Here is a 27,938-nt window from a genome sequence, read left to right as displayed (position 1 = left end):
ATTTAAAGGTTTAAATTTTTGAAAATAATTGAAAACTTGATGGTTATGATCAGAACTAAAGTGGAATAAAAGGTCTATGAAAAAAAAAGTGGAAAAAAATATTAACATATGATGTTTTTAGGTCGTTTTAAAAGGGGACAAAAATGTTTTAAATCAGGTATGAGGGTTAAACTCATCGTTAAATGACCTTTGATATAAATTAAACATGTTCTGTGAGCTAATTCAGACAAGTTCTCTAAACACAAGAGATCTGATTTAGACTAATCCTGCAGATACATTGCAAATATACCCGTTATGTTCAAGGCTTAACCACAAACAGATTAGTCTGCTCATGCATAAAGAAAGAAGAAAGCGAAAGAAGAAAGAAATTGCACATATTTAGGTGTTACCTGTAAAATCAGAAGCAAGAGAAGTCGACCCTCAGCCAATAAAACTGAGGTACTGGAACAATTTTCCACACCAATTTTGGTGAAATGTTACATTTTAAATAGCTTTTAATTGGACACATAATTAGTTAATACCTCAAAGTGTAAGACGAGTCACAAAAGTTTCCTTTTTTAGCCCTAAACCCATTTAACAACACCTATATACCTGCTTTTTTTTTTTTGTTATTCCTGAGCCAGACACTGGTAAATAGGTGACATATAGCACAAAATAAATCTCTTTTTCAAGAGTGTCCACCAAAACAACATTTAAACATCAAGGACTGGAAAACAAACTCTTATTAAGCAAATAAAATCCTCATGTTAAAATCCTGTTGAAAGACTTTATCTGGTTCCATGAACTAAAATAAAGCCAAAAGCTGCTAATAATGACAAAACATGTCAAATTTGACTTGAATTAAATTAAAGGATAATTTATTCATACTAAAAAACTTTGGGCTGGTTAAATGGTTACTGGGGAGACTTTCATTTTGAAGCCAGTGCATGAAGCTTCCGGCAGAGTTTCTGCTCCTTTAACTTTGCTCTCAGCGGTTAGACAGCAGCTCCTAACGCCGAGCCGCTGTCCCGAGCAGTTGCTGAGCAGTGCTGCTGTTATGTGAGGCGGATCATGGCGTAAACATGGCCCACAATAGAAGCTTTTTCCTTGAAGGTAAGCTGTGACACACCGCTCTGCACCAACAAGCCATTTCACCCGCACACAGCCTACGGATTCCTGCGGGCTTGGTGCTCAATCCGGGTCCCCTGGTGTCAAACGGTCCAAAATATGTGTGTATCCACAGCTAGCTTGTTGGCTAACGCTAGCTAGCTTGTTGGCTAACGCTAGCTAGCCTCTCACAACCGGCTGCTACAACCCTCTCATCCTCTCACCCAGGGTGGGGGAAGTGAGCACTTTCTGGACTGGTCTCCCACCCCCCCTTCCGGGCCCAAACATGTGGACCTGGATTGGAAGACGGTCCGGTCCGGTTCGGTCTGGTCCGGTCCGGTTTTTAACAGGAATCTGGGCTCTTAAGCTTGAGCTAGCTCCGTTAGCTCTGCCGTTAGCTGAGTTTGCAATGTGAGAGCTGGATGTAGCTGCAGCAAAGACGGGCCTTCCTGCTTCTGCAAAGGCTGCGAGCCCACAACAACACAAAAAAAAATTAAAAAAATCCACAAACACTCATTTAACGAGCACATAAACGTGGATTTATTTAAGGTGACACCCAAGGCAGCTGCTGTGCTCTGCAAACTGGGATGCTAACACCTCTAAGCAGCTAACATTCAGGGTTGAAAACACCAGCGTTTGTGGTTGTTTCTGTGTTGGTAATGAACATGCTTTCCATCCCAGATCTGTTTTCTGTTCACTTAGAGGCTTGTGGGCTTAAAACATGAATATATTCTATAAAAAACAACATTAAAATCAGCTCGCCTGCCACCTCACAGGGAGAGAAATACCTGACTGGCGTAAATAAGTCTCTGCCTTGCTCAATGGCACAGTTCAGCAGGGCTTTAACAGTCTTCCTGCAGTTTGTTGTAGGAGCCCCTCAGTGACTCTCACAGGACAAACCGGACTTTCAGAATTAAGCTCAGAGCAGGTAGAGAGATGGAGCCGCCTGATTTATTTAGAATAAAATGATATAAAACCAACATATGTGAGCAATAAATCAATATGAGACTGAATGCATCTGTTTACTTTAGCAGCCGGAGCTCGTTTTCTTCGATAAACGAATGTATTTGATTTGTTTGTCAGTGCAGTGATGTATTTGAGGTTAAATATGAGCGTGCAGGACCACTGAGGACACGATGTGCCTCCAGAGATGGTGGAGCAGCCACTTTAGTAAAGTACAGGGAGCCCACATTAAAGCTCCCATCAGACACTGATGTTTCATATTAATCTGCTGGCTTGGTGCGCTCATTACCCTGCCGCAGACCCACAAAGGTCTGCATGCTTCTGGGTTTTTCAGCCAAAACTGCAGCTGCTGGTTCTGCTGCTCATCTGGTCGTATTCGGTTCAGTGGAAACGGTAACTTTAGGGGGAGCTGCAGGGATCTGAGCGGCGGTCACCAGTGAAGGTGGTAAACCAGCTGTTTTTTAGTGATTTAAACTCTTTAACTTGGCTTTAACATGTTAAATAAGGGATATTTTCAGCTGCTCCCCATATCAGTTGGCCCTCTGATAAGAATCGTGAAGTAGCCGGTGTGTGAATGAGCCTCTGCTCGGGCTTTTTTATGCTTAGTATTCATGATGCTGTCAGCATCGGTTCAGCTGGTGTGAGACGTGAATCCTAAAACAGGCAAAACCTTTAATTAATTAATTTAAAGACCCAAAACGAACTCTTAAATCGATCCAAGCATCTCTAAATCCTCACTGGTACATGTGGAGGAGTCTGTCTTTACTTAGCAACTCATCAAACTTAAACCCTGTGCATGACGTCACAAAGTAGGAGTGAGGTGGAGCGCTGGTTTTTTTAACCCTGGCGGCGTTTTGCTGTCTCCTAAATATTCTGAGACGCCGTTGTTGATGATTTAGCTTTATCTGCCGGGGACGCGGATCTGCTTCATGGTCTTTCTGATCGGTCTGCACACGTCGGCGTGTTCCAGGGCCGAGCTTCAGCTGCAGTTATGACTGTCGGTGCCTTTTTGTGTCTGTTTGGATAAGCTCTGTGGGGATCTAAATGCCCCCTCGGTGCTTTTCATGTGCTGCGACTCAGAAAAGCAGGAAAATGGAGCAAAGCCGCGGTTCGTTTCGGGTCATCACTGTCAGCTGGAGGAGACGGGAGCCGGGCTCCATTAGGTCTGTGCAGGATTGGACCAGATGACTGAACAAACTGAGCCAGACGAGCCCCAGAAGCGCAGTTTTTAAGGTTTCCTGTTGTGCTAAAAGCAGTATTTTACCCTCCTGGATGTTTGAGCTGAAGGAAACGGGCTGGAGCTGGATGGGGGTTTAAGTGCTGTTTACCTGCTGGGCTCGCAGCCAGATGGATGACGTGCATTAGCATGATTACATTTGGGAGGTGGGTGAGTTCACTGCAGGCCTCGGCCCGCAGAGGTGATTACTTTCTGATGGGATCCATCATCTGGCTCTGTGACGCAAACTCTGTCAACTTCTGGATCGTCTGCTGTGTGACGTTTCGGGAGGAAACGGGAAGCCGAGCTCAAAAACAAAACGGCAGATGTTTTCTCTCCCTTTAAGTAGCAGTGACATTTTTTTTTTACATCATTTTTCCTTCTTTATCAAACGAGGGACCCCGCAGGTGTACGCAGAGAACAGAAAAATGAACAATAACATGCTAAGAAGTATGAAATTCAGCTAAAATGCATCAAAATTTCCACCCCCAGGGGGATATGTGCATGTTTTACTGACACGGAAACAGCTGTTTATGCTGGAGATAACACGATAAAGGAGCTCATGGAGCTATTTGACCACAAGCTTAAGTTCTCCTTTTGTAATTTGCTTTATAATTTTCATAAATCCCCTTTTTTAATGCTGTATATTATGAGAAACTTGACCCTGCAGCTTATAGCGATAGACAGTCGGTGATATTAATCTGAAAACAAGCTCAGCCCGAACCTTGGATTCAGTATTTATGAGTATTAACGGACACCATTATGCTTTTTTGGCTCTTTTCTTTTCACATTAAGTCCTTTCTCTAACCTAAACGTGCACAAATGCAGCCTCCTCTGCAGAGCTGGGCTGATTCCTGATGCTGATATCCACCTTTAGGAGTCAGAAAACACTGTAAACAGTGTCAGCGTGTGCACCTTTAAAGGCAGAACGTTAAACGTGCTGAGGAGTAAAGGTCCCAACAGCAGGTTGTAAAGTTTTGTCCCGTCAGCAGAGCAGAAACACAGCTGCACATTTGCATTGTATGATTGGAGTATTTAACTGAGTCTATAAGAAGTTAGAAATGATGAAAACGTGTGTTTATTCCGAGCCTGTAGCTGCTATATGCATGAAAACCTGTCCGCAGGTGATCTGTGTGTTACTCTGAGCTCTGAAATGCAGCTCGTGGGTCCGTTTCATGCAGCCATGAGGAAAATATTCAGAGAATTAAGGGCTCCAGACTGCGACCAAAACACGTTTTTACACGTTAAACGTGGAAGGGGCGCTTCATTGAATCCGTAAGCCAATGAGTGTGAGGAGGATACTGTAAGTGACAAATGTATTTTATTTCTACAGCCCTTTACAGACAATCCTTCCGGTGTACCAAAGTGCTTTAAAACAGGTAATAAATAAAGAGAAAAATAAGTAAAAACAAAAAAAACAATAAAAGAACAGTGAAAGCAATAAAATACAACAAAACCGAAGAAGATAAAAGTGTCATCATGCTTCTGGGTATTAAAGCCATCCTAAATAAGCAGGTTTTTAGCCCAGATCTGAAGAGGCCCAGGTCAGAAATAAGACTAGTCCTGACAACATTGTTAATCTGTTTGTCCAACCTCAGATGACTGTCAAAGGTCAAAGGTCACTCACTGGCTGTGTTCGAAACCGCATACTTCTCCTACTACTCCTACTACTCCTACTAACTTTTTGAGTTAGTATGCGAGAAGTTCCCGGATGCATACTAGATTCTCTGAAATGTTGGGTATGCATCATGAGGTTACTACTCATACTCAAACTACCCAAGATGCAACGTAACGTGACGTCGCCGATCGTCATTTCCTGTCAAAACGGCAGTTTCAAGCTAGCTACAACGAGGGTAGGTTCACTTCCTGTTTTCAAAACAAAAGCACCAGTTGTATCGTAATGGCTTTCCCTATGATCCGAAATCAGCCGGCCTGAAGCTGATTTCTCTTCAGCTCTAAACTCTGTAAACTTTAGCAACATTTGAAACATTTTCAGGAGAGAAAGTAGTCATTTAGATCCCCAACGTGTTGAAAACCTGACAAAATACCGGCTGTTTACCATTTTGTTCCCACGAATTCGGCGCTACTAAAGCTAGCCGCAGTGAGCAACGCACTTCCTGTTATTTTCACAAAATAAAATACCCGTTGCCTTTTATCATAGGGAAAGCCATTACCATACAATTGGTGCTTTTGTTTTGAAAACAGGAAGTGAACCTACCCTCGTTGTAGCTAGCTTGAAACTGCCGTTTTGACAGGAAATGACGATCGGTGACGTCACGTTACGTTGCATCTTGGGTAGTTTGAGTATGAGTAGTAACCTCATGATGCATACCCAACATTTCAGAGAATCTAGTATGCATCCGGGAACTTCTCGCTTACTAGAACTCGCATACTAACTTAAAAAGTTAGTAGGAGAAGTATGCGGTTTCGAACACAGCAGACGTTAGCCTCAAGCATAGAGTACGCCGAGACAAGTGAAAATGAGTAGAAATGTGAATATTTGGTTAGTATATTGATTTACGGTATTGCTAAAATTTTCAGGTGGGGGGGGGGGGGGGCGCTACAGCGCTGCCAGTGGAAAAAAGTCAGTCTGGAGCCCTGTAATTTAAAAATGGCCGCATGAATTAAAGTCCCCAGAAGGTGCTGCAGACTCCTTCAGGAGTCCGATGCCCCTGACTTCAGATGAAAAGTGTAACGATGTTGTCTGAACAGTGCTTATAACCCGTATCTTCTCTCATCACCCAGCTGAAGCCACCGGCCCTGAAACGCGGCTTAATGTTCACGGCCGTTTCAGCCGGTGCCCGTCTCGGTGTCGTGTCCCCGCACTGATGTGATTATTTGTTGTTCAGCTCTGGATAGATCAGAGACCAGGCGGGACGGAGGGTACAAGCACAGCTGGAGCTTTTCTCTTCCTGGCGACAGTGAAGAGGAAAGGAGACACGAGTAAGCGGCCCTCAGCGCATCACACGTGTAGAAAACGACCTCGGCGACACCTCTGCCGAGCAGCAGCTTATTCTGGTCTCTGATGATAAACTCGCTGCTCTCTTTAGCTCAGATCCGTACGCTCACCTCACTTTTTACTGATTTCAATCTGTAAGGGTTGGAGTGAAATAGAATAGAAAAATACTTTATTCATCCCCCAATGGGGGACATTCAAATTTGTCAAGTAACTGAAAAAAAAATTAATATTTACAACAACAATAATAATACAAATTCTAATAAAAATACTACTACTAACTAATAATAATAATAATAATAAATGACTAAATTTATTATTACTAATTTAAATCTGTAAGGGTTGGAGTGAAATGGAATACAATAGAAAAATACTTTATTCATCCCCCAATGGGGGAAATTCAAATTAGTCAAGTAGCTGAAAAAAATATTAATATTTACAATGATTGTATATTAACAACAACAATAATAATACAAATTGTAATAAAAATACTACTACTAACTAATAATAATAATAATAATAATAAATGACTAAATGTATTATTACTAATTTCAATCTGTAAGGGTTGGAGTGAAATAGAATAGAATAGAAAAATACTTTATTCATCCCCCAATGGGGGAAATTCAAATTAGTCAAGTAGCTGAAAAAAATATTAATATTTACAACAACAATAATAATACAAATTCTAATAAAAATACTACTACTAACTAATAATAATAATAATAATAATAATAATAATAAATGACTAAATAAATAAATAAAAACATTTTTTTTTTTTTAAATCAATAAATCAATTTATAATAGACCCGGATTTATTAGAAATATCAGCTGAGATAGAATATGAATCATCGGGATAAGATAAAAGAACATCACCTGCATGATTGATTAATACAGTTAGTTAATTAGCCTTTTAATCAACAGAACAGTTTATGCACAAGGACATAAAACAGAGAAAATGAGCAGATTTTATTCAGTTATTTGTCTTCTGGCTCTTTGCCTGTATTGATTTACCAGCTTTAGTGACTGTAAACCCAGCTGTAGGGAACAGATAGACGAGTCTGAACCAATCAGAGCCTGCAGGTGGGACTACAGCCACTGTTGCAGTATACAGCTCGTTGTAAAAGAGTCGGTACACATGATTCTGACTGTAATCTTTGACGTTTCTTGTGCTCTCAGTGCGAGCGTGGTGAGCGTGGAGGAGATGGACCGGCAGCAGCCGACCTCCCCGGAGGACAAAAAGGTAAATCTGGCCTTTTTGGGTTTTTTTTTTCTGCCCGACGTCCACGCTTCAGTTCAGAGCATGAATCCAGCGGGCATGACCTTTGACCCGTCAGTCATTTTACGCTGGACTTCTGTACGACTTATTGTTCTGCCACAGGAATAAGTTTCAGACCCAACAATGCTGTCTGGGTTTAATTTACCCTGAGCTGCGGGTTACAGGCCACAGAGCTTCATCTAACCAGGAACTGCTCAGCATAACGGAAACGACGTCTGATGACCCGCCCAGGATGCTTTAGTCTCTTTTTCTCTTTGTTGCACTTTATCAGAACTAAATTGGTGAATCAGAAGCTTTTCACACATTTTTGCTGTTTGAAGCCCATAAAAACCTTTGCCTTGGAGCTCAGGAAAGACTCAAAGCCGCTGCTCCTCCGCACTGAGAGGAGCCAGCTGAGGTGGTCCAGGCCTCCTGGTCCCCTTCCCTTGGAGGGGTACCAGGCACCACCAACTGGGTCAAGGCCCCGAGGTCCTCCCAGGATGAGCTGGAGGCAGCGGGGATGCCTGGGCCTCTCTACGCTCCATGTTGCCACCGCGACCCCGTGTGGATGAAGCGGTTAAGAAGATGGATGGAAAAAAGCTTTGCCTGTATTTTCCTTCATGCATCAACAGACTGTTAGCTCGTTGTGCTAACTTTTAGCACGCTGTTCTAACTGTTAGTTCGTTGTGCTGTTAGCTCGTTGTGCTAACTTTTAGCACGCTGTTCTAACTGTTAGTTCGTTGTGCTGTTAGCTCATTGTGCTAACTTTTAGCACGCTGTTCTAACTGTTAGTTCGTTGTGCTGTTAGCTCATTGTGCTAACTTTTAGCACGCTGTTCTAACTGTTAGTTCGTTGTGCTGTTAGCTCATTGTGCTAACTTTTAGCACGCTGTTCTAACTGTTAGTTCGTTGTGCTGTTTGCTCGTTGTGCTAACTTTTAGCACGCTGTTCTAACTGTTAGTTCGTTGTGCTGTTAGCTCGTTGTGCTAACTTTTAGCACGCTGTTCTAACTGTTAGTTCGTTGTGCTGTTAGCTCGTTGTGCTAACTTTTAGCACGCTGTTCTAACTGTTAGCACGTTGATCTAACTGTTAGCACGTTGATCTAACTGTTTGTTAGCACGTTGTTCTAACTGTTAGCTCGTTGTGCTAACTTTTAGCAGGCTGTTCTGTTAGTTTGTTGTGCTGTTAGCACGTTGTTCTAACTGTTAGCACGTTGTTCTAACTGTTAGCTCGTTGTTCTAACTGTTAGCACGCTGTTCTAACTGTTAGCTCGTTGTTCTAACTGTTAGCACGCTGTTCTAACTGTTAGCACGTTCTTCTAACTGTTAGCACGTTCTTCTAACTGTTAGCTCGTCGTTCTAACTGTTAGCTCGTTATTCTAACTGTTAGCTCGTTATTCTAACTGTTAGCACGTTCTTCTAACTGTTAGCACGTTCTTCTAACTGTTAGCTCGTTGTTCTAACTGTTAGCTCGTTATTCTAACTGTTAGCTCGTTCTTCTAACTGTTAGCACGTTCTTCTAACTGTTAGCACGTTCTTCTAACTGTTAGCTCGTTGTTCTAACTGTTAGCACGTACTTCTAACTGTTAGCACGTACTTCTAACTGTTAGCTCGTTGTTCTAACTGTTAGCTCGTTGTTCTAACTGTTAGCTCGTTGTACTAACTGTTAGCACGTTCTTCTAACTGTTAGCTCGTTGTTCTAACTGTTAGCACGTTGTTCTAACTGTTAGCTCGTTGTTCTAACTGTTAGCTCGTTGTTCTAACTGTTAGCTCGTTGTACTAACTGTTAGCACGTTCTTCTAACTGTTAGCACGTTCTTCTAACTGTTAGCACGTTCTTCTAACTGTTAGCACGTTCTTCTAACTGTTAGCACGTTGTACTAACTGTTAGCACGTTCTTCTAACTGTTAGCTCGTTGTTCTAACTGTTAGCACGTTGTTCTAACTGTTAGCTCGTTGTTCTAACTGTTAGCTCGTTGTTCTAACTGTTAGCTCGTTGTTCTAACTGTTAGCACGTTGTTCTAACTGTTAGCTCGTTGTGCTAACTGTTAGCACGTTCTTCTAACTGTTAGCTCGTTGTTCTAACTGTTAGCACGTTGTTCTAACTGTTAGCACGTTGTTCTAACTGTTAGCTCGTTGTTCTAACTGTTAGCACGTTGTTCTAACTGTTAGCTCGTTGTGCTTACTGTATCTGTCAGACGCGAGTGGGACGTTAAGCTGATGTTTCATTTAAAAACACAACATGGAGAACGTCACGAGGTTAAAACGAGGATCACGATAAGCCGGCGTAACGGTCACTAAGTTGATGGATGAGACGCATTTGTTTCCATGGTGATGTTAATGTCGTTACTGGAGCAGATGTTTGGAGGCAGTTTCTCTCAGAATGAACAATCCTAATCTAATGACTTTAAAGTCGGGTTTGACGGGTCATTTAAAAAGTTCAGCGCATCAATATGTCCACAGCTGCTGAAGCGAACATCAGGATCCACGTTTAAACCTGCAGGTGGAGATGAGAGGTCGCAGCTCGGGCCCCACGCTGACCTCTGACCTCTCTGCATTACTGTGTTTGTTTGACTGACGACTCGTCTTTTATTAACGTGTCTTTGCTGTTTCTCCAGTCTCCGTCTTTTAGGCACTTCGCTCCATCCGACTCCTTGAGAACGTACGAGAACCGCTCAAACAATCACATGAGACCTCTCAGCAAGCTGGCTCCCAAAAGGCTCGGGTACGAAACGTCCGGTTTATTCTTGTTTTTTCCCTGAGAACGCTGTCTTAGGTTGGAAATGAAATAAATCTGAAATCTCTGGTCGCCTTTTTGGCCAAATACACGCTTAAAGTTGGTCTTTAAATTAAAGTCTCCCCAGTAACCATTTAACCAGCCCAAAGTCCGCTTTCATATCTTATTTTACCGCATGAATAATGTTGTAAATATGGGCTGGGCAACGATTAAAATGTTTAATCTAATTAATCACATGATTTCCCTGATTAATCACGATTAATCGCATTTGTACGCAGAATCCAAAAATGAATCCAAAAGTAGTGTATAGCTTTTAGCATTTAGCTTTATTTTAAATGTGCTGCCATATGAATGAAAGTGCCATAACATTTGTTGTGCAAACACACTTTTAACATCAGCATCTTTCTGTAGTTTTTATGTAGAAGCCTCGCTCCACTGTCTGTTTCCTTGAATGACTTGCTGCTATCAGTTGTGTGTTTTGCCTTTAAGTGATATTTTAGACTGGAACTACTACGCTGAGAAGACAATTCAACTTGGCAGTGTTTACAGATGACTTTGGTTCTGTCGACTCCGCCGTCTGGAAGAACTTTAACATGAAAATGGCCGAGTAAAAGTTCCGTACCCTTCTCCATGTTTGGTGGATCCGCCGATTACTTTCTTTTCCTGTTCCACAGCAGCAGACTTTTACAGAATAAAAGCCTGTGAGCAGCAGACTTTTACAGAATAAAAGCCTGTGAGCAGCAGACTTTTACAGAATAAAAGCCTGTGAGCAGCAGACTTTTACAAAATAAAAGCCTGTGAGCAGCAGACTTTTACATAATAAAAGCCTGTGAGCAGCAGACTTTTACAAAATAAAAGCCTGTAAGAAACAGATTTTTACAATAAGAAAAGAAATAAAAACTGCGTTAATGCACGATAAAATATTTATCGCCGTTAAACAATTAACGAGTTAACTCGCCCAGTCCTACTTTAAAGTAAAATTAAGTATTTAAAAATGAATCATGATGATTCAAACAGAGATTTAACCACCAAAGAATGAAAAAAGTGCAGTTGTAACATCTGCAGTCGGTGGCAGCAGCGGTAGAAAACGACCGGCTCAGTCGCTCATGCTGTGTTTCTGTGCGCCGGGGCCCAGTTTGACGTGATTTCGCCTTCCTGTCTTACAGCGAGGTCCCGCTCACAGTGCCCACGTCCTCCCACATGCTCAACAAAACCAACTATTTGATCCTCAGTCCTGCAAATTCGCAAGGACTCGTTTTGCAAGGACGGCACTTTCAGCACGCACAGGTGCCCTCGACTCCGAGGAAGTCGGTCCAAAGGTAAGACGGGCCGAGCCCGAGCAGCGGCTCCAGGTTTGCCTCCATCCTGGCGCTGCTCAGACCATTTTTCAGCCTCGCTTTGTTTACGTCTTGTCCAGTTTCCTCAAATGTTTTAAGGACACACTGCACACCATGCTGAGATATGCCAAGTTTTCAGCTAACAGCTCTTTGGGAATCACCTTGTTGCTGCAGAAATCCTGTTTTCTGTCTGTCACACTGTGTTATCTTTGCTGTTTTTCACACATGCAGCTAAAGAAATGGGAACAAATCTTAATTCCAGTCTAAAACACACAAAGAGCTTCTAGATTATTCATTTCTGGTGGCATAAAACAGTTTAATCATTTAATTTATATGAAATGTTCCATAACTAGTCATTAGATTATATCTTATATTCCTTTTTTAAGCTTTAAATTGAATCTTATTGACTTTTTTTTAACATAATTCTTATTATTGTCTTTTTTTTCCTACTTTTCTACTTTTAGACGTGATAACGTTCATTTTTTTGGCATTTGGCATTTTTTCAAAACTGAATTTCTTATATTAATTTGACTCTTTTGGTAACTGAAAGCAGTTTTAACATAAATGTACTAAAAAATTGAAACTATGAAGCTGTTTTTCATAAATGCAACTAAAGAAATGGGAACAAATCTTAATTCCAGTCTAAAACCCACAAATAGCTTCTAGATTATTCATTTCTGGTTGCATAAAACAGTTTAATTATGGAACAATTAATATAAATTAAATGATTAGTCATTAGATTATATTTTATATTCCTTTTTTAAGCTTTAAATTGAATCTTATTGACTTTTTCTTGATGTTTTTTAACATATAATTCTTATTATTGTCTGTTTTTTTTCCCTACTTTTCTACTTTTAAACGTGATAACGTTCATTATTTTGGGATTTGGATTTTTTTTTAAACTGAATTTCTTATATTAATTTGACTCTTTTGGTAACTGAAAGCAGTTTTGTACAAAAACAGTTGAAACTATGAAGCTGTTTTTCACAGATGCAGCTAAAGAAATGGGAACAAATCTTAATTCCAGTCTAAAACCCACAAAGAGCTTCTAGAGTATTAATTTCTGGTGGCATAAAACAGTTTAATCATTTAATTTATATTAATTGTTCCAATAATTAGTCATTAGATGATATCTTATATTCCTTTTTTAATCTTTAAATTGAATCTTATTTACTTTTTCTTGATGTTTTTTAACATATAATTCTTATTATCGTCTGTTTTTTTCCTACTTTTCTACTTTTAGACGTGTTAACGTTCATTTTTTGGGATTAGGATTGTTTTTTAAACTGAATTTCTTATATTAATTTGACTCTTTTGGTAACTGAAAGCAGTTACCAAGAAATGGGAACAAATGATGTGTCTCTGTGACAGGCTGCTGGGAACAAAGTGCCTAAAGATCCAGTTTAAAATGTGGACACAGCACTGGTTCATCCCTTGAGTTAGGAGCCTTTTTCCTGCCTGAATGGTTCATAGCTCAGAGTTCAGTGGCTTAACAGAGAAAAAACTGGACTGAAAATGAGTGAAAAAGCAGAAAAAGTCCAAAGAAAACTGTTGATCAGGACCACTTTAAAGGTTACAGGAAAGTCTGGCTGCTTGGAGGAAAATATTTGACCCAAAACAATGTTTTTGAACTTAAATATAAGTGATTTTAAATCTAAACATTCCTTTTATTTTATTCTGTGGACAGACGAGAGTCCAGAGATTGAAAACTCTGTGTTATTCAGCATGAGAAACGAAGGAAAGACACAGAATTATGCATCAGTGGGCTTGGATTTGTGTTATTAGATCACAATAGTGAGCTGTTTTTCATAGATGCAACTAAAGAAATGGGAAGAAATGATGAGTCTTTGAGTTAGGAGCCTTTTTTTCTGCCTGAATGGTTCATAGGTCAGAGTTAAGTGGCTTTAACAAAGAAAAAAATTGAATGAAAAAGCAGAAAAAGTCCAAAGAAAACCTTCAAAAAGCTGGAGAACTGTTGCTCAGGACTTATATTTGAACTTAAATATAAGTGATTTTAAATCTAAACATTCCTTATATTTTATTCTGTGGACAGATGAGAGTCCAGAGATTGAAAACTCTGTTATTGAGCATGAGAAACCAAGGAAAGGTACAGAATTATGCATCAGTGGGCTTGGATTGGTGTTATTAGATCACAGTAGTGAGCTGTTTTTCATTTTCCGGCAGCCTTGGTCTGAAGGAAAGGTAAGACTTTGATCACCCAGAGTGAATCTTTAACAGACGGTATCTCCTTTCACACCCAGGCTGCTGGACTTTTCTGTGGCGCCTGCTTGTTTTTGGGTCAGCAGCCATGTTAAGTCAGCCTGTGGTTTCCTTTCTTTTGCATTGATATGTTGTTTCTCGTGTTTTAAACCGTTAACAGTCGTGCTTTTCACGGTTTGTTTCACCAAGGCTGTGGAGAGGTTCTGATTGGTTGCGTTTCACCTGCAGTAGACGGCTTGTTTGCTCAATAATTGAGCAAAAAATAATAATCGCAAACAACAATTGTGTGTTATTCTGAGCTCTGAAATCCAGCACGTGGGTCTGTTTCATGCAGCGATGAGGAGAATAATCAGATCATTTAAAAATGGACGTGTGAAGTGAAGCCCAGCATGAAGAGGAACAGAATTAAAGTTCCCAGAAGGTGCCGCAGACTCCTGATTCAGATTAAAACCTCTCAATTATTGCTCCTAAACAATCAGAGCGCTTATTGTTTAGAGGATTCCTGATTGGGAAGCTAAGCTAACGGCTAATAACAAGCTAATATTGCTCCATATTAAACAACAAAAACCCTGAACGACAGTCGGAGAGATATCTGCTTTGTCATTAGAGTGTCTCAGCCTGCAACTGTCCCTGTTTTAAAGGGACAGTTCGCCTCTTCTGACATGAAGCTTTGTAACATCATTTCTGAACATCTTCTTACCCCCTGCTGCGTCCTGTGAGCAGAGTTCCAGCCTCGTTTTGGTGTTGATGAAAGTAGTCCGGCTAGTTGGCTGGGGTTTAAAAAATAAAGCGTTTTGCTTCTCAGAACAATATGCGTTCAACAGAGTAATACATTTGCATCACAAAATGGTTCTCCAGGAAAATTCAGACCTAACAATCTCTTGGTGCTAATTTCTCTCCCTTTGTATCACTGGGTGTTATTATTTAATAATTTTTTATAATTTAATAAATATTTAAGATTATTATTTAATAACAATAAAATAATAATTATATTTATCATGGTGATTTTTTTTTATAATAAATATATTTTAAAATAATATACTTTAATATATTAAAATAATATAATATTTTATAGAATATTATAAAAATATAATATATTTTAAAATAATATACTTTAATATATTAAAATAATATATTTTAATATATTAAAATAATATAATATTTTATAGAATATTATAAAAATATAATATATTTTAAAATATATAAAATATATTTTATACATGTCGCTAGCCGGAGAGAAAATAGGACCAAGCGATTGTAAGGTTTGACTTTTTCCTGGAGAACCATTTTGTGATGCAAATGTATTACTCTGTTGAACGCATATTGTTTTGAGAAGCAAAACGCTTTATTTTTTAAACCCCAGCCAACTAGCCGGACTACCTTCATCAACACCAAAACGAGGCTGGAACTCTGCTCACAGGACGCAGCAGGGGGTAAGAAGATGTTCAGAAATGATGCTGCTGATATGGGATGTTACACAGCTTCATGTCAGAAGAGGCCAACTGTCCCTTTAAAGTGTGAAAAGATTCTGCTGCAGCTGCTTCTCTGATCACAGCTTCCGTTTCTCCTGCTACAGAAGTGACTTCTCCACCACTCCGCAGGCTGTAGAAGTGGACAGCATCATCCTCACCTGCCCAGAGATCCAAGGTAGAGTTCGCTGAAGTCCTTCTGAGGGGTCGTGGTGGTGCCCCGATTGTTGGGAAAGATGTGCTGGAGTGTGTGTGAATCATGCATGAGTCAGTGGGGTCACATGGCACTGAAAGGATCGGATTATTGGCTAAATTACAATCAGACTGAGTTATTAAGTGCATGTAGACACCTTAATCTGACTAAGAATTGGATCGGATTAAGACCCGAGATAACTGGGTTGAAAGGAATTTAGCCAATAATCTGATCCTTTCAGTGCCATGTGACCCCACTGAGTGTGTTTGGATTAGGAGAAGCTACTAAAGCAACCTTTGATTGTGACAATCTGACCTATTTCATGTGCTCTTTCCTTCCTCTGGTTGCTCTCGGTGCTCCTACTGTGCTGCGCTGGTGAACAACCAGTGGATCTTAGTCTTATTTAAGTCCACCATGAGTTACTTCTGGCTCGCTTTGCTTCCGTTTACACGGGTGAAGCCAGTTCTGGTTTGTTCACAGCGTGCCCATCGATGCTTTGTTCTTATTGGTCGGTTAGGAGATGCAGGTCGTCGGATGTTCACCCTGAACTTTGGCCTTTTTAAACAGACATATTCTGCTTTAAACTTTGTGTTTTCCTGTATTCCCAGCCTCCTTTTTCCCGTTGAATCTTAAAGCATCACAAGCTTCCCCTCAGAAGTTTGAGCTCGTAAACTGATCGCAGCATCCATTGATAAGCAGCTTTCCCTCCTTGTGTTTATGGCTGAACCTTTCAGAGGCGGAGACCCTGAACATTAAACGTCGCGTCGTACAGAAGAGGAAACCGTTGGAGGATGTCTGCGGCTTTTCATCGCAGGCCAAAGCAACAGAGGTAAGACGAGCGTCTCCCATGATGTCTGTAAACTGCTGCATTCTCAGGTGTTCGAAACCGCATACTTCTCCTACTACTCATACTAACTTTGTGAGTTAGTATGCGAGTTTGAGTAAGCAGAAGTTCCCGGATGCATACTAGATTCTCTGAAATGTTGGGTATGCATCATGAGGTTACTACTCATACTCAAACTACCCAAGATGCAACGTAACGTGACGTCGCCGATCGTCATTTCCTGTCAAAACGGCAGTTTCAAGCTAGCTACAACGAGGGTAGGTTCACTTCCTGTTTTCAAAACAAAAGCACCAATTGTATGGTAATGGCTTTCCCTATGATAAAAGGCAACGGGTATTTTATTTTGTGAAAATAACCGGAAGTGCATTAGCTCACTGCGGCTAGCTTTAGTAGCGCCGAATTCGTGGGAACAAAATTGTAAACAGCCGGTATTTTGTCAGGTTTTCACCACGTTGGGGATCTAAACGACTACTTTCTCTCCTGAAAATGTTTCAAATGTTGCTAAAGTTTACAGAGTTTAGAGCTTAAGGGAAATCAGCTTCAGGCCGGCTGATTTCAGCTCGGGCAGGAGCCAAATGCATTGTGGGTAAACGCTCTGCATACTGTCTGATCGATCAGTATGCAGTATGGAAGTATGCAGTATGTAGTATGAGATTTAAAACACAGCCCCAGTTTGTTTCTGCTCAGTCGGATTGTTGTTCTTTCTCTCAGTTTGTCGAGTTCCAGGAAGGTGGTTTGTTATTCCAGGGAACTCCAGGATATCTTTGCCCCTTCAGCAGCAAACACACACCGAGGGGTCGAGCAGCGAGTTCACCGCACCGACCTTCATCTCGACTGCTTGTTTATCGCCCGATTGGCCAACTTTTTTTACTCTTTAAGCTCCTTTTAGCTCATAATTTGGTTTTACTTACAACTTACAAGCATGTGGCCACATATATTTATCAGATACCGACCAGAGAGGAGACAAAAGATCAATTTTCCATTTAATGTACCATATAATTGGTATTTTCAGGTGTTCTTTTAGGTCAAAACATTTTGTGATTCACTACAATCCACTAATCTGGGGACAAAAAGCTTATTTTCTGCACAGGAACTATTAGCCCCAATTCCACTGCTCTGCATTGGTCTGAACCAGTGAATTATCTGGTGTTTTCCATCAGACTTTCAGACAGAAGTCCTCCCCAGTAACATGCACACAACACAACACAAGTTTGACCCGCTGCAGCTGAGGAATCCAACTAATAAATACATTTACCTGCAAAGATGAGCTGCAGCTCAGAGTTTTTAATCGGCTTTTGAGCCAAATGAATCGGAGGAAACGGCAGCTGAAGCTTCAGACATTAATATTTCACCGTGTTCGGAGTTCCTTTATTAACTCCACTCCACAATCTGTTATAAACCATCTTAATAAAGGATTTATATGTGATGTTATAAGGGTAACAGTACAGTAAACCAGACTTTTTACTGCAAATAAATAAGCTTTTCTTTCCATATTTGAAACTGTCCAAACTTTTTCTGATTTGTTTTTTTTTTATTGCAAATAATTTCCAAAATGAATAAACAGATAAATACAGAATTTAATAAAAAAAAGTGACTTTTCTCATACGTTTGGACAGAAATCGACATTAGCACTTTTCAGTGATGTCAATGTCTTTATTTTCTGAGTTTTGCTCCTTTATCATTATTTTTTATCCTGAAAACATGAGAAAAATAGATTTTTCTTTTACAATAATGTCCGATTTAGAGTAAGATGAGCATCTAAAAAGTTGTGACGAATATATTGACAATAAGAAACTTCAATTTGAAGTCCAAACCGATGCTAATGAAAGCAGAACATTCCTGCTGTGATATTTCACCTGTAACCTTTTGCTTTGGCAGCATGTGTGGCCGACCGTCTACCACAAGGTGTGCCTGAAGTGCAACAAGCCGAGCGAGGACAGCAGCAAGTGTCAGAGCTGTGGCAGCAGTTTTTCGTCGCTGTCCGGTCAGCAGTCCACGTCGGCGGCCCCAACCCCCAGACCCCCAATCAGATCCCAACCCTCCCCCGGACCAAACAGTCTCCAGCAGAACTTTTACAAACCGGGCACGACAGTGAGGCCGGGCTATGAGGAGACGGTGCCCATACAGATCGCGACCACCAGAGGGACGCTGCTGCCTCTGAACAATGGCAGGTCGGCGCTGCTAGCCGGGACGTCGGGCGGCTGCGGGGCTAAGACCCCCGCCAAAGGGAAGAGGGCCATGGCGGCGCAGCAGCACAAACTTAATGACCCCAGTGAGTGAAAAGAGAAATGTGGCGTTTCAGAGGTGGACGGCGTCACTAAACCGCTCAGACGGCACATTTAGGCCTTTTTCTGCGCTGTAGCCAAATGTAGAAAAGATCTCATACAACATCTCAGAAGTTCCATATCAACCTGTGACACTTCAGCGCCTGTCGGAGGCTTTTTCTGCGCTGTAGCCAAATGTAGAAAAGATCTCACACAACATCTAAGAGGTTCCATATCAACCTGTGACACTTCAGCGCCTGTCGGAGGCTTTTTCTGCGCTGTAGCCAAATGTAGAAAAGATCTCGCACAACATCTCAGAGGTTCCATATCAACCTGTGACACTTCGGCGCCTGTCGGAGGCTTTTTCTCGGTGCGATTTTCACTACTTACCAGAGTTTACTGTAGTTATTCCACCAATTTTCCAACAGAACCTCATAAACCAAACTAAATCACGTCAGTGCGTCGTGGTAATCTTCCAAATATCTGAACTCCAGGGGCTGAACAAGTTTAAACTAAATGTTGTCTCACGTAAAAAGAAAAAGACGATGAAATCCGACTTAACGCTTAGTTTACAGGCTTGTTTTTGGTGTAAATTAAAACATCAACCAACAGTTTTTACCAGGACGAAGGTCCAACATGTCGTAAAGAGCTAAAGTTCCAGTGAAAGAACCGTGTTGTTGCCTTTTCAGTTGTCCTGTCCAGTGATGAAGAGGAAGAGGCGGACAACGCCAGCACGGGAAGTGTCAGCAGACTGGACAGCGTTTCCCCCCGGCCGGCCGACTCCGCCCACTCCTCCCCGGCGCCGTCCGGCGGCAGAGTGGAGGCGGCGGTGAAGAGCGCTGGGGAGCAGGAGGAGCCCAACAACGACTTCTTTGAAGACGTCAACACGAAGATCACGATACCGAGGAGAGCCCGCATGAAAGATCAGGTGAGAGGCGCGAAAGTAAAATCCCTTAAAAAGTCCTTTTACCTTCTGATTTTTAAAAACCTCTTTATGTCTTCGTCCAGTTTGGGAACCAACCTGCCGAGCAGTTCACACCGAGGACGAAGAAGCCCAAAGTCACATACAACAAGTGTGACAGCATCATCCTGGAGTGCCGGAGCGTCAGAATCGGGACTCTGCGCCGGATGGTGACGAAGCCCGTCATCGTGAGTCGTCCTGTTTTACATCACATTCCAGCAGCAGCGTTTCATCTGCAGCTTCAGTCGAGTCGATTTATTTACGAGCACATTTTTATTTTTTTATAATATCTTTATTGAATTTTCTTCAATAAAAATAAAAACAACGGACAAGAGTGTAAAATAATGCAGAAGTGTACCGACATACAACAGCACCAACACAGCTGAAAACTGCCGCAGTAAGAAGAAGCCTCAGATGCTGTTTGGTGGTTTCATGGGAAAAGATGACTTACAAACTGTTCTCTTTTGTCTTCTCAGTTCTCCATCGACTGCATTCTTCTGGAAACTGAAGGTATGAAACAGCAGTGATGCGTGATGGTAGTCATGGCAACCGTCTGCTTCTTCAGAACGACTCTTTGGAGCCAGAAATATGCAATTATCATGTCACATGATCCCATTTTTTACACCCAGAAAGGGATTTTTTTTTACCAGCTAATGGTCATGTTTTTGTCATCAAATCAAATTTATTTGTAGCACATTTCATGTACAAACAATTCAAAGTGCTTTACATAAAATAAAAGCATCGCAGCAGGGAGTGTAAGAAGCATTAAAAATACATAAAAGAATATAAAGAGAAACAAATAAAATCATTTAAATGAATTTAAAACCAAGCAACAGTCCAGATAAGTTCAAAGATATCGTGCAGATTTCATGCATAGACACATGAGAACAGAAATGTCTTTAACCTGGATTTAAAAATGTCTCCATTTGGTGAAAGTTTAATCTCCACTGGCAGTTTGTTCCACTTGTTTGCAGCATAACAGCTAAATGCTGCTTCTCCATGTTTAGTCTGGACTCTGGACTGGACCAGCTGACCTGAGTCCTTGGATCTCAGAGCTCTGCTGGCTTTATATTCTCGTCTGTGAGCTTTTTGTGTTGGATTTAAAGCAGATTGATGGTCCAGGAAACCTGACTCTTACTGGTGAAATCATTTGGTTTTGCGTCATGAATTGAGGCCAATTGTCGTTGTGGCCTCAGGTCCAGAGATCGGCAGCACGGAGAACATCTGTCTTCAGACGTCGGAGCTGATCAGCTGCGAGTGGTGCAGCGTCCGGAAGCTTCCCGTCTTGTTTTTCCAGACGACGCCGCGCGAGTGCGAGCGCCTGCGCACGGACCTGGACATGTCCAGGGAAAAGGGACAGTGGTACGACTGCGCCGGAGACCGTGAGTACAAAGCTTCAGATGCAGACGTGATGGAGGGCTGTCCTTCCATGCCCCGTCAAACTGTTAGCCAAGCCTGGAAGTGTCATATACCCCCCGATCAGATTAAATTTGGACTTTTTAAGTTGTAAATCATCATTTCGGGAGTTTTTCTCCCCCACTGAGGCCTCGAATGACTCGTGGATGACGTCAGATGCATGTACGTGACGCCTCCCCGGCGGCTTGGTTGACGCACCTCAAACAAAGACGCTTTCCAGCATATTTGACCAATCGGATCATTCTGGGCCTTTCGGGATGAACTCGAAGACGAAAAGGAGACGAAAATCCAATTCAAATTAAAGCTGCGAGCAGCTGTATGCGGGACCGAGATGTGCGCACGTTGGGCATGCGCTGGACGTCGTAGTCGCGCAGCTCTGCCCACACGCACGATACCCTCTGCGTACGTACGAGCACATAATAACCCCAATGCGGAGGGGTTTATGAGCATTTCTAGGGGGCGCCACTGAGCCATTTTGCTCCGCCCACACACGATTTTCACCGCCTGGCCACGCCCACACCGTTCAGAGATTGGAAAAGTTTCTCAATGAATTTCTCCCCTCATGTCTTAAGAGTAACCTGGCCAAGTTTGGAGCTGTTACCATTAAATCTGTGGGACAAGTTGGATCATATGCAAGGCGTGGAATGTGGCACCAAATCGCACCTTCCATCCAAAATGGCCGCCTTCCTGTGGACGTGGGACCATGGCGGCATGAGACTTTTTTGTGCGTCTGGGCATGACGAATGAGTGTACCGAATTTCGTCGTCCCACGCAAAACTAAACCCAATGTGGGGGCCATTTTTAACCATCGTAGGGGGCGCTACAGAGTCAATGAGCGACTCCCAAAAATATAAAGTTCAGATTCTTTCATGTCGTCGACTGGCAGGTGGCGCTCGCAAAAGAGTTTTCGAGTAATTTTTTGCAAAGAATAAGAAAGAAAGAAAGAAGAACTCTTACAGATGGAATAGGGTCCTTACGGTTTCACTGCTCGGTCCCTAATGATGAAAAAGTGTGAAAGTTAACAATAAGAACAAGAGATAAAATATCACATGATTAGATTAGAACGGCCGTGGTCGTCCTGAACCATTCATAAAGTCATAAATTCATCTTTTATCTTTTCAGAAAAGTCTCTGATGAAATAAAATGTGTTCTAAAATGATCTGATTTCATAGGTGAAATCTATTAAATCAGCTCATTTGATCATTTATAGTTTACAGTAAAGGACCGTTCTGCTCTGAAAATGACTGAATACCAACAGCAAACCCTGTTAGTCCGAGTCTTTCCATCTTATCTGGGTTCTGTTTCCAGTGTTTCCTCCACATTTGGTCCTTTTCTCCACCTTTGGAAGGACAAAAGATCCCCTTACTTATTGATTTATTCATACTTCCTGCAGAGTTGGACGAGAAGTACATCGTTCTGATCTTCGAGAACGGCCTGGCGATGAAGGAGCAGATGATCCTGGAGGACATCCTGGGCGTGATCGGCACCGCCGGCAACCTCAGCGGCTTCCCCTCCAAGCTGACCTTCGAGGAGGCCAACATCCGCCTGGTCAACTTCAACAAGGCCACGAAGCAGAAGTGGGAGAAGGTGGGTTTGGTGCTCGTTTATGGACGTTTTCTCTGGAGATTCCTTCATCAGAATCAGAATCAGAAAAGATTTTATCGCCAAGTAATTTTCACATCACGAGGAATTTGGCCTGGTCTGTTTGGTGCAATAAAACAAAAAATATAATAATAATAAAATAAACTAATAAATGTAAAATAATAAAAATATATGTACAAGTATATTTTTATACTTTTTATATTTTTATTTTGTATATTTCATCTGATCTGATCAGCTGTCTTTAAATGATAAAAATGACTAGGGCTGGGCAACGATTAAAATGTTTAATCTAATTAATCACATGATTTCCCTGATTAATCACGATTAATCGCATTTGTACGCAGAATCCAAAAATGAATCCAAAAGTAGTGTATAGCTTTTAGCATTTAGTTTTATTTTAAATGTGCTGCCATATGAATGAAAGTGCCATAACATTTGTTGTGCAAACACACTTTTAACATCAGCATCTTCTGTTCTTCCGTTCTGTCGACTCCGCCGTCTGGAAGAACTTTAAACAACAACTAATGTTGTCTTTTACTTTGTTTGCTCGAACATTTAGTTCTACGGTGTTGATGTGGCGCTAATAAACATCTGTGAAAAGAATCGGAGTCTCTCATCAGCGAATAAAATAATAATAAAACCTGCGTTAATGCGCGATTAAAATATTTATCGGCGTTAAATAATGGCTAGACACCACAGGTGAATAGGGTAATATTTTAAAATAATAGATATCACCACGAAACTTCCTGAGTTGATTACTTATACAAGTATGAGAAAAAATGTATTACAAGTTTTAGAAATTTGTATGTTTAATAATCCAAATGAGGCATTATCTCATTAAAAATGCGCAATTTTTCATATATTTCCGGAAGATAGATCTGAACATGTGATAACGCCAGGTGCAAAATTCTTTTTTCATTTTGTTTACACACAAAATGAAAAGAAAATTACAGAGGGATTTCAGGATATCTGCTTTCATTTCCTAGGAAATCAAAATATACTGTCCATAGCCTAAAAAAAACATAAATTTTCGCCATATTTTTTTTATTATAACGTCACATAAATCAGGCCAGGAATGATTTATCAACAAATCCTTCTGTAAATATCTTCAGAATACTGCTAAGAGTATAACTGGAAAGTTTGGTGTTAGTAGGTGCTCCATAGGCTGAGATATTGATACTGGAAAAAATACAAAAAAAGGATTTTGAGAAAACGGCATTTAAGGATTTAAATAGGGGAATTTAATACATTTGTATTGGAAACAATTGCTCAAAAACAGAATAAATGCTCAGGCCCTTAGTAATACTAATTTTGAATAAAATAATCGTATTAATAAAGAATACAAGCTCAATACAATATGGGTCATATATATATATTTATCAACTTCAGTGTCTTTTCTTCTGTTCCACCCACTGCAGAAACCAGTTCAAACCCAGGCCTCCCCGGTCATGTCTGTCGGCGGGATGCCGGTGCGCACGCGGATGGCCACGCGCCAGCAAACCGGCTCGTACTTCGAGGATGGCGACGACATGACCGACCTCCAGCCCACATTTTCCGGACCAGTGATGAAGTGAGTGACTCTGCTGCCAGTACCGTTACTTCAGAATAACATGACTCAAGTAAAAGTAAAAAGTAATCATCCAAATAATTACTTATTTGTTAACACAAGCATTCAATCAGACAGAAAAAAATACTAAATAATCATCTTTAGGCAAATTAGAGTTCATCCAATTGATAAAATATATTAAAATGAATGAATTAATTACAAAATAACTTAAATTAAAAATAATCCAGGTAAATTCAAGAAGTTCAATAAAAAATAAAAGAGACTTAGGAAATGTTTAAACCATATGTAAGGCAAGGTATCTTTATTTATACAGCGCATTTCATACCACAGGCAACTCAATGTGATTTACATAAAAACAAGGCATTTAAAGAGAAAAAAAATAGAATAAAAATTAAAACACAGTTAAAAGCAATCAAAGAAGAGGGAAAAAGAAAAATATAAACTCAACCATAAGCACACTGAAAGAGAAATGTCCATGGGGGAAAAACGAGTTTAGGAAACTTAGCGCTACATGTTTCCTCAAGTTAGATGTTGAGTTTCTGCTGAAATGTGCGTTTGTTTTGGTTGCCACAGAAGACACATAATGTAGCTGCTGTTTCTCACTCTTTGTAAGGTAAACATGCTTTCAGTATGAGGCCTCGTCTGCGTCTTCATTTCCCACCGTTGGTTCTGACATTTTTCATCTGTTTCTTTGTTTGTTTGCTACGACTGCTAATGCTAAAGCTAACCCGTCCCGCCGCTGAGATCGAGTACGGTCACGTGACCAGACTGGGACTATTTAAAAGAATTGTTGGCAGATGTTTAGGTTTAGGAAGCTAAAGCTACATGTTTCTAACAGCCAGACTCTTCTGTGTCCCTCAGGCTGATGGTGTACCCTCCCCCTCCAGCCAAAGGTGGTATATCGGTCACTAACGAAGACCTCCACTGCCTTAATGACGGAGAATTCCTCAACGATGTTATCATAGACTTTTATTTAAAGTGAGTATCGCCTTCCTGCCTCGGCGTCCGTGCGGCCTGTCTGATCTGTGATCGGTTTTGTTTCTCTGTGCCGTCAGATATTTAGTTTTAGAGAAATTAAAAAAAGAAGATGCACAAAGAATCCACGTGTTCAGCTCCTTCTTTTACAAAAGGCTGAACCAGAGGGAGCGCCGGAGCGGCCCGGACACCGCCAACCTGCCGTGAGTCGCCGGCTCGCCGTGTTTACTGAACCACCTTTCACGGGTTTTCACCGGTTTCCAAAGCGACTTCGTTTTGTCTTCCAGGATCCAGAAGAGGAAGCACAACCGGGTAAAGACGTGGACTCGGCACGTGGATCTGTTCCAGAAGGATTTCATTTTCGTTCCCATCAATGAGTCGTGAGTGTTGGTTTTACTCCCAAAGCTCGATTCTCCTCCTCCGAGGAGTAAGGCTGTGTTCCAAACCGCATACTTCTCCTACTACTCATACTAACTTTCTGAGTTAGTATGCGAGTTTGAGTAAGCAGAAGTTCCCGGATGCATACTAGATTCTCCTAAATGTTGGGTATGCATCATGAGGTTACTACTCATACTCAAACTACCCAAGATGCAACGTAACGTGACGTCGCCGATCGTCATTTCCTGTCAAAACGGCAGTTTCAAGCTAGCTACAACGAGGGTAGGTTCACTTCCTGTTTTCAAAACAAAAGCACCAATTGTATGGTAATGGCTTTCCCTATGATAAAAGGCAACGGGTATTTTATTTTGTGAAAATAACCGGAAGTGCGTTAGCTCACTGCGGCTAGCTTTAGTAGCGCCGAATTCGTGGGAACAAAATGGTAAACAGCCGGTATTTTGTCAGGTTTTCAACACGTTGGGGATCTAAACGACTACTTTCTCACCTGAAAATGTTTCAAATGTTGCTAAAGTTTACAGAGTTTAGAGCTTAAGGGAAATCAGCTTCAGGCCGGCTGATTTCGGCTCGGGCAGGAGCGAAATGCATTGTGGGTAAACGCTCTGCATACTGTCTGATCGATGAGTATGTAATATGTAGTTTCGAACACAGCCAAAGATTCACAGATATTTTGATAATTTATCTCTCATGTGAACCAGACACTCTGAACACTCTGACTGAAATTAAAGTTGGTCATAACTTTGGTTTTTTAGGGTTATTTTAGGCTTAAAGCTGGGATTAGAAGCAGCTTATTTTAGGCTCTAACCTTTGAAAGATGGGAGCTGCTCGGTCTGAGGACGGGCTGCATCCTGCAGGGTCAGAGCGATGCAACACCAGCAGAATATTCTCCTGAACGGGCAGTAAATGTTCCCAAACTAAATCAGATTTATTTGAGTCTGATCGGTGAAGGTGGACGTTATCAAATCAAATCAAATTTATTTAAATAGCACATTTCATGTACAAAACAATTCAAAGTGCTTTACATAAAATAAAAGCATTGCAGCAGGGAGTGGAAGAAGCATTAAAAATACATAAAAGAATATAAAGAGGGACAAATAAAATCATTTAAATGAATTTAAAAACAAGCAACAGTCCAGATAAGTTCAAAGATAGCGTGCAGATTTCATGCATAGACACATGAGAACAGAAATGTTTTTAACCTGGATTTAAAAATGTCTCCATTCGGTGAAAGTTTAACCTCCACTGGCAGTTTGTTCCACTTGTTTGCAGCATAACAGCTAAATGCTGCTTCTCCATGTTTAGTCTGGACTCTGGACTGGACCAGCTGACCTGAGTCCTTGGATCTAAGAGCTCTGCTGGCTTTATATTCTCTGAACAGATCACAGATTGTAAACCATCAGCAGGCTTTTAAAATCTATTCTGTGACTGACTGGAAGCCAGAGTAAAGATTTTAAAGCTGCTGCGATGTGTTCAGATCTCTTAGTCCGGGTTAAAACTCCGGATCTGTGGGCTGCAGACTTGGTTTCCTGTTATTTTATCCTCAGTGACCCTCAGCAGTCTGTAAATCTCTCTGCAGAACGCCGGTAAAGTTTCTAACGTCTTTAAACGCTCGCCTCCTCAGAGCTCACTGGTACCTGGCGGTCATCTGTTTCCCGGGCCTGGAGGGCTCCGTGTTTGAGCAGAACCTGCAGTACCAGGGCCCGGCGCCGGCCTCCAGCCCGGCCGCGGAGCTCCAGTCGGAGGAGAACATCCCGGACCACTGCCGCCCTCTGTCCCCGGACGGGCTGGACGGCTCCTCCGGGCCGCCGTCCCCCGCCGCGCCCGAGGGTCCGGCTGACTGTGACGTCACCGCCGACTCGTCCTTCGCAGAGGCGGAGCCTCTGGGCGACGGCCAGGCCGAACCCGAGCAGCTGTACACGAGTGAGTTGATGAGCAACACGTGTGTGTCGGTGTGAATCCTGCGTTAAGCTCAAAACTTAATCACATTTTAACTACTGACTTTATCTATTATTCTTATTTCTTTCTTTATTTGTTTAAAATTTAAATCATGCTTTTTATTTCTCTGATTTTATCTATTGTTCTTATTTCTTTCTTTATTTGTTTAAAATTTAAATCATGCTTTTTATTTCTCTGATTTTATCTATTCTTATTTCTTTCTTTGTTTAAACTTTAAATCATGCTTTTTATTTCTCTGATTTTATCTATTCTTATTTCTTTCTTTGTTTAAAATTTAAATCCTGCTTTTTGTTTCTACTGTTTTAATGTCTCTGTAAAGCACCTTGTTGTTGGTTTGTGCCGTACGAATAAACTCTCCTTGCCTACGTCCGTCTGTTCTTAGGCGAGCTGCACAGAATCAGCGTGTGCTACGGCTCGGGAAAGGGCGACGACGACACCTACACCTTCTCCGACGATCAGAGTTCCTGTCAGGTAGCCGCCTCTCCTTTCCTCTTTCATTTGGCCTCAGTTATTGGTGCAGTGGGTGAGT

General features: G+C 41.3%; 1 protein-coding gene across 2 annotated transcripts in view; it reads left to right on the top strand.

Moving 5' to 3' along the window:
• The first annotated feature begins 964 nt into the window (after window positions 1-964).
• Window positions 965-27,938, top strand: part of senp6a (SUMO specific peptidase 6a) — a 32,013-nt gene continuing 5,039 nt past the window's right edge. The window contains exons 1-19 of one of the 2 annotated variants that reach the window (XM_075458701.1): window positions 965-1,092; window positions 6,115-6,208; window positions 7,398-7,461; window positions 10,091-10,197; window positions 11,376-11,528; window positions 15,343-15,413; window positions 16,163-16,257; window positions 18,151-18,544; window positions 19,226-19,464; window positions 19,545-19,685; window positions 19,974-20,007; window positions 20,694-20,879; window positions 22,307-22,500; window positions 23,934-24,085; window positions 24,944-25,060; window positions 25,138-25,260; window positions 25,345-25,437; window positions 27,075-27,373; window positions 27,792-27,880. In XM_075458701.1, the coding sequence (XP_075314816.1) occupies window positions 1,062-1,092; window positions 6,115-6,208; window positions 7,398-7,461; window positions 10,091-10,197; window positions 11,376-11,528; window positions 15,343-15,413; window positions 16,163-16,257; window positions 18,151-18,544; window positions 19,226-19,464; window positions 19,545-19,685; window positions 19,974-20,007; window positions 20,694-20,879; window positions 22,307-22,500; window positions 23,934-24,085; window positions 24,944-25,060; window positions 25,138-25,260; window positions 25,345-25,437; window positions 27,075-27,373; window positions 27,792-27,880 (2,676 nt within the window). In that variant the 5' untranslated portion in view covers window positions 965-1,061. The remainder of the gene's footprint in view (window positions 1,093-6,114; window positions 6,209-7,397; window positions 7,462-10,090; window positions 10,198-11,375; window positions 11,529-15,342; window positions 15,414-16,162; window positions 16,258-18,150; window positions 18,545-19,225; window positions 19,465-19,544; window positions 19,686-19,973; window positions 20,008-20,693; window positions 20,880-22,306; window positions 22,501-23,933; window positions 24,086-24,943; window positions 25,061-25,137; window positions 25,261-25,344; window positions 25,438-27,074; window positions 27,374-27,791; window positions 27,881-27,938) is intronic. The other variant, XM_075458702.1, reaches the window with a different exon arrangement.

This window comes from Odontesthes bonariensis, chromosome 24 (assembly GCF_027942865.1).
Source record: "Odontesthes bonariensis isolate fOdoBon6 chromosome 24, fOdoBon6.hap1, whole genome shotgun sequence".
Classification (NCBI taxonomy): Eukaryota; Metazoa; Chordata; class Actinopteri; order Atheriniformes; family Atherinopsidae; genus Odontesthes; species Odontesthes bonariensis.
The sequence above is the reverse complement of the archived record's forward strand: the minus strand, read 5'-3'. Positions and strand labels throughout refer to the sequence as shown.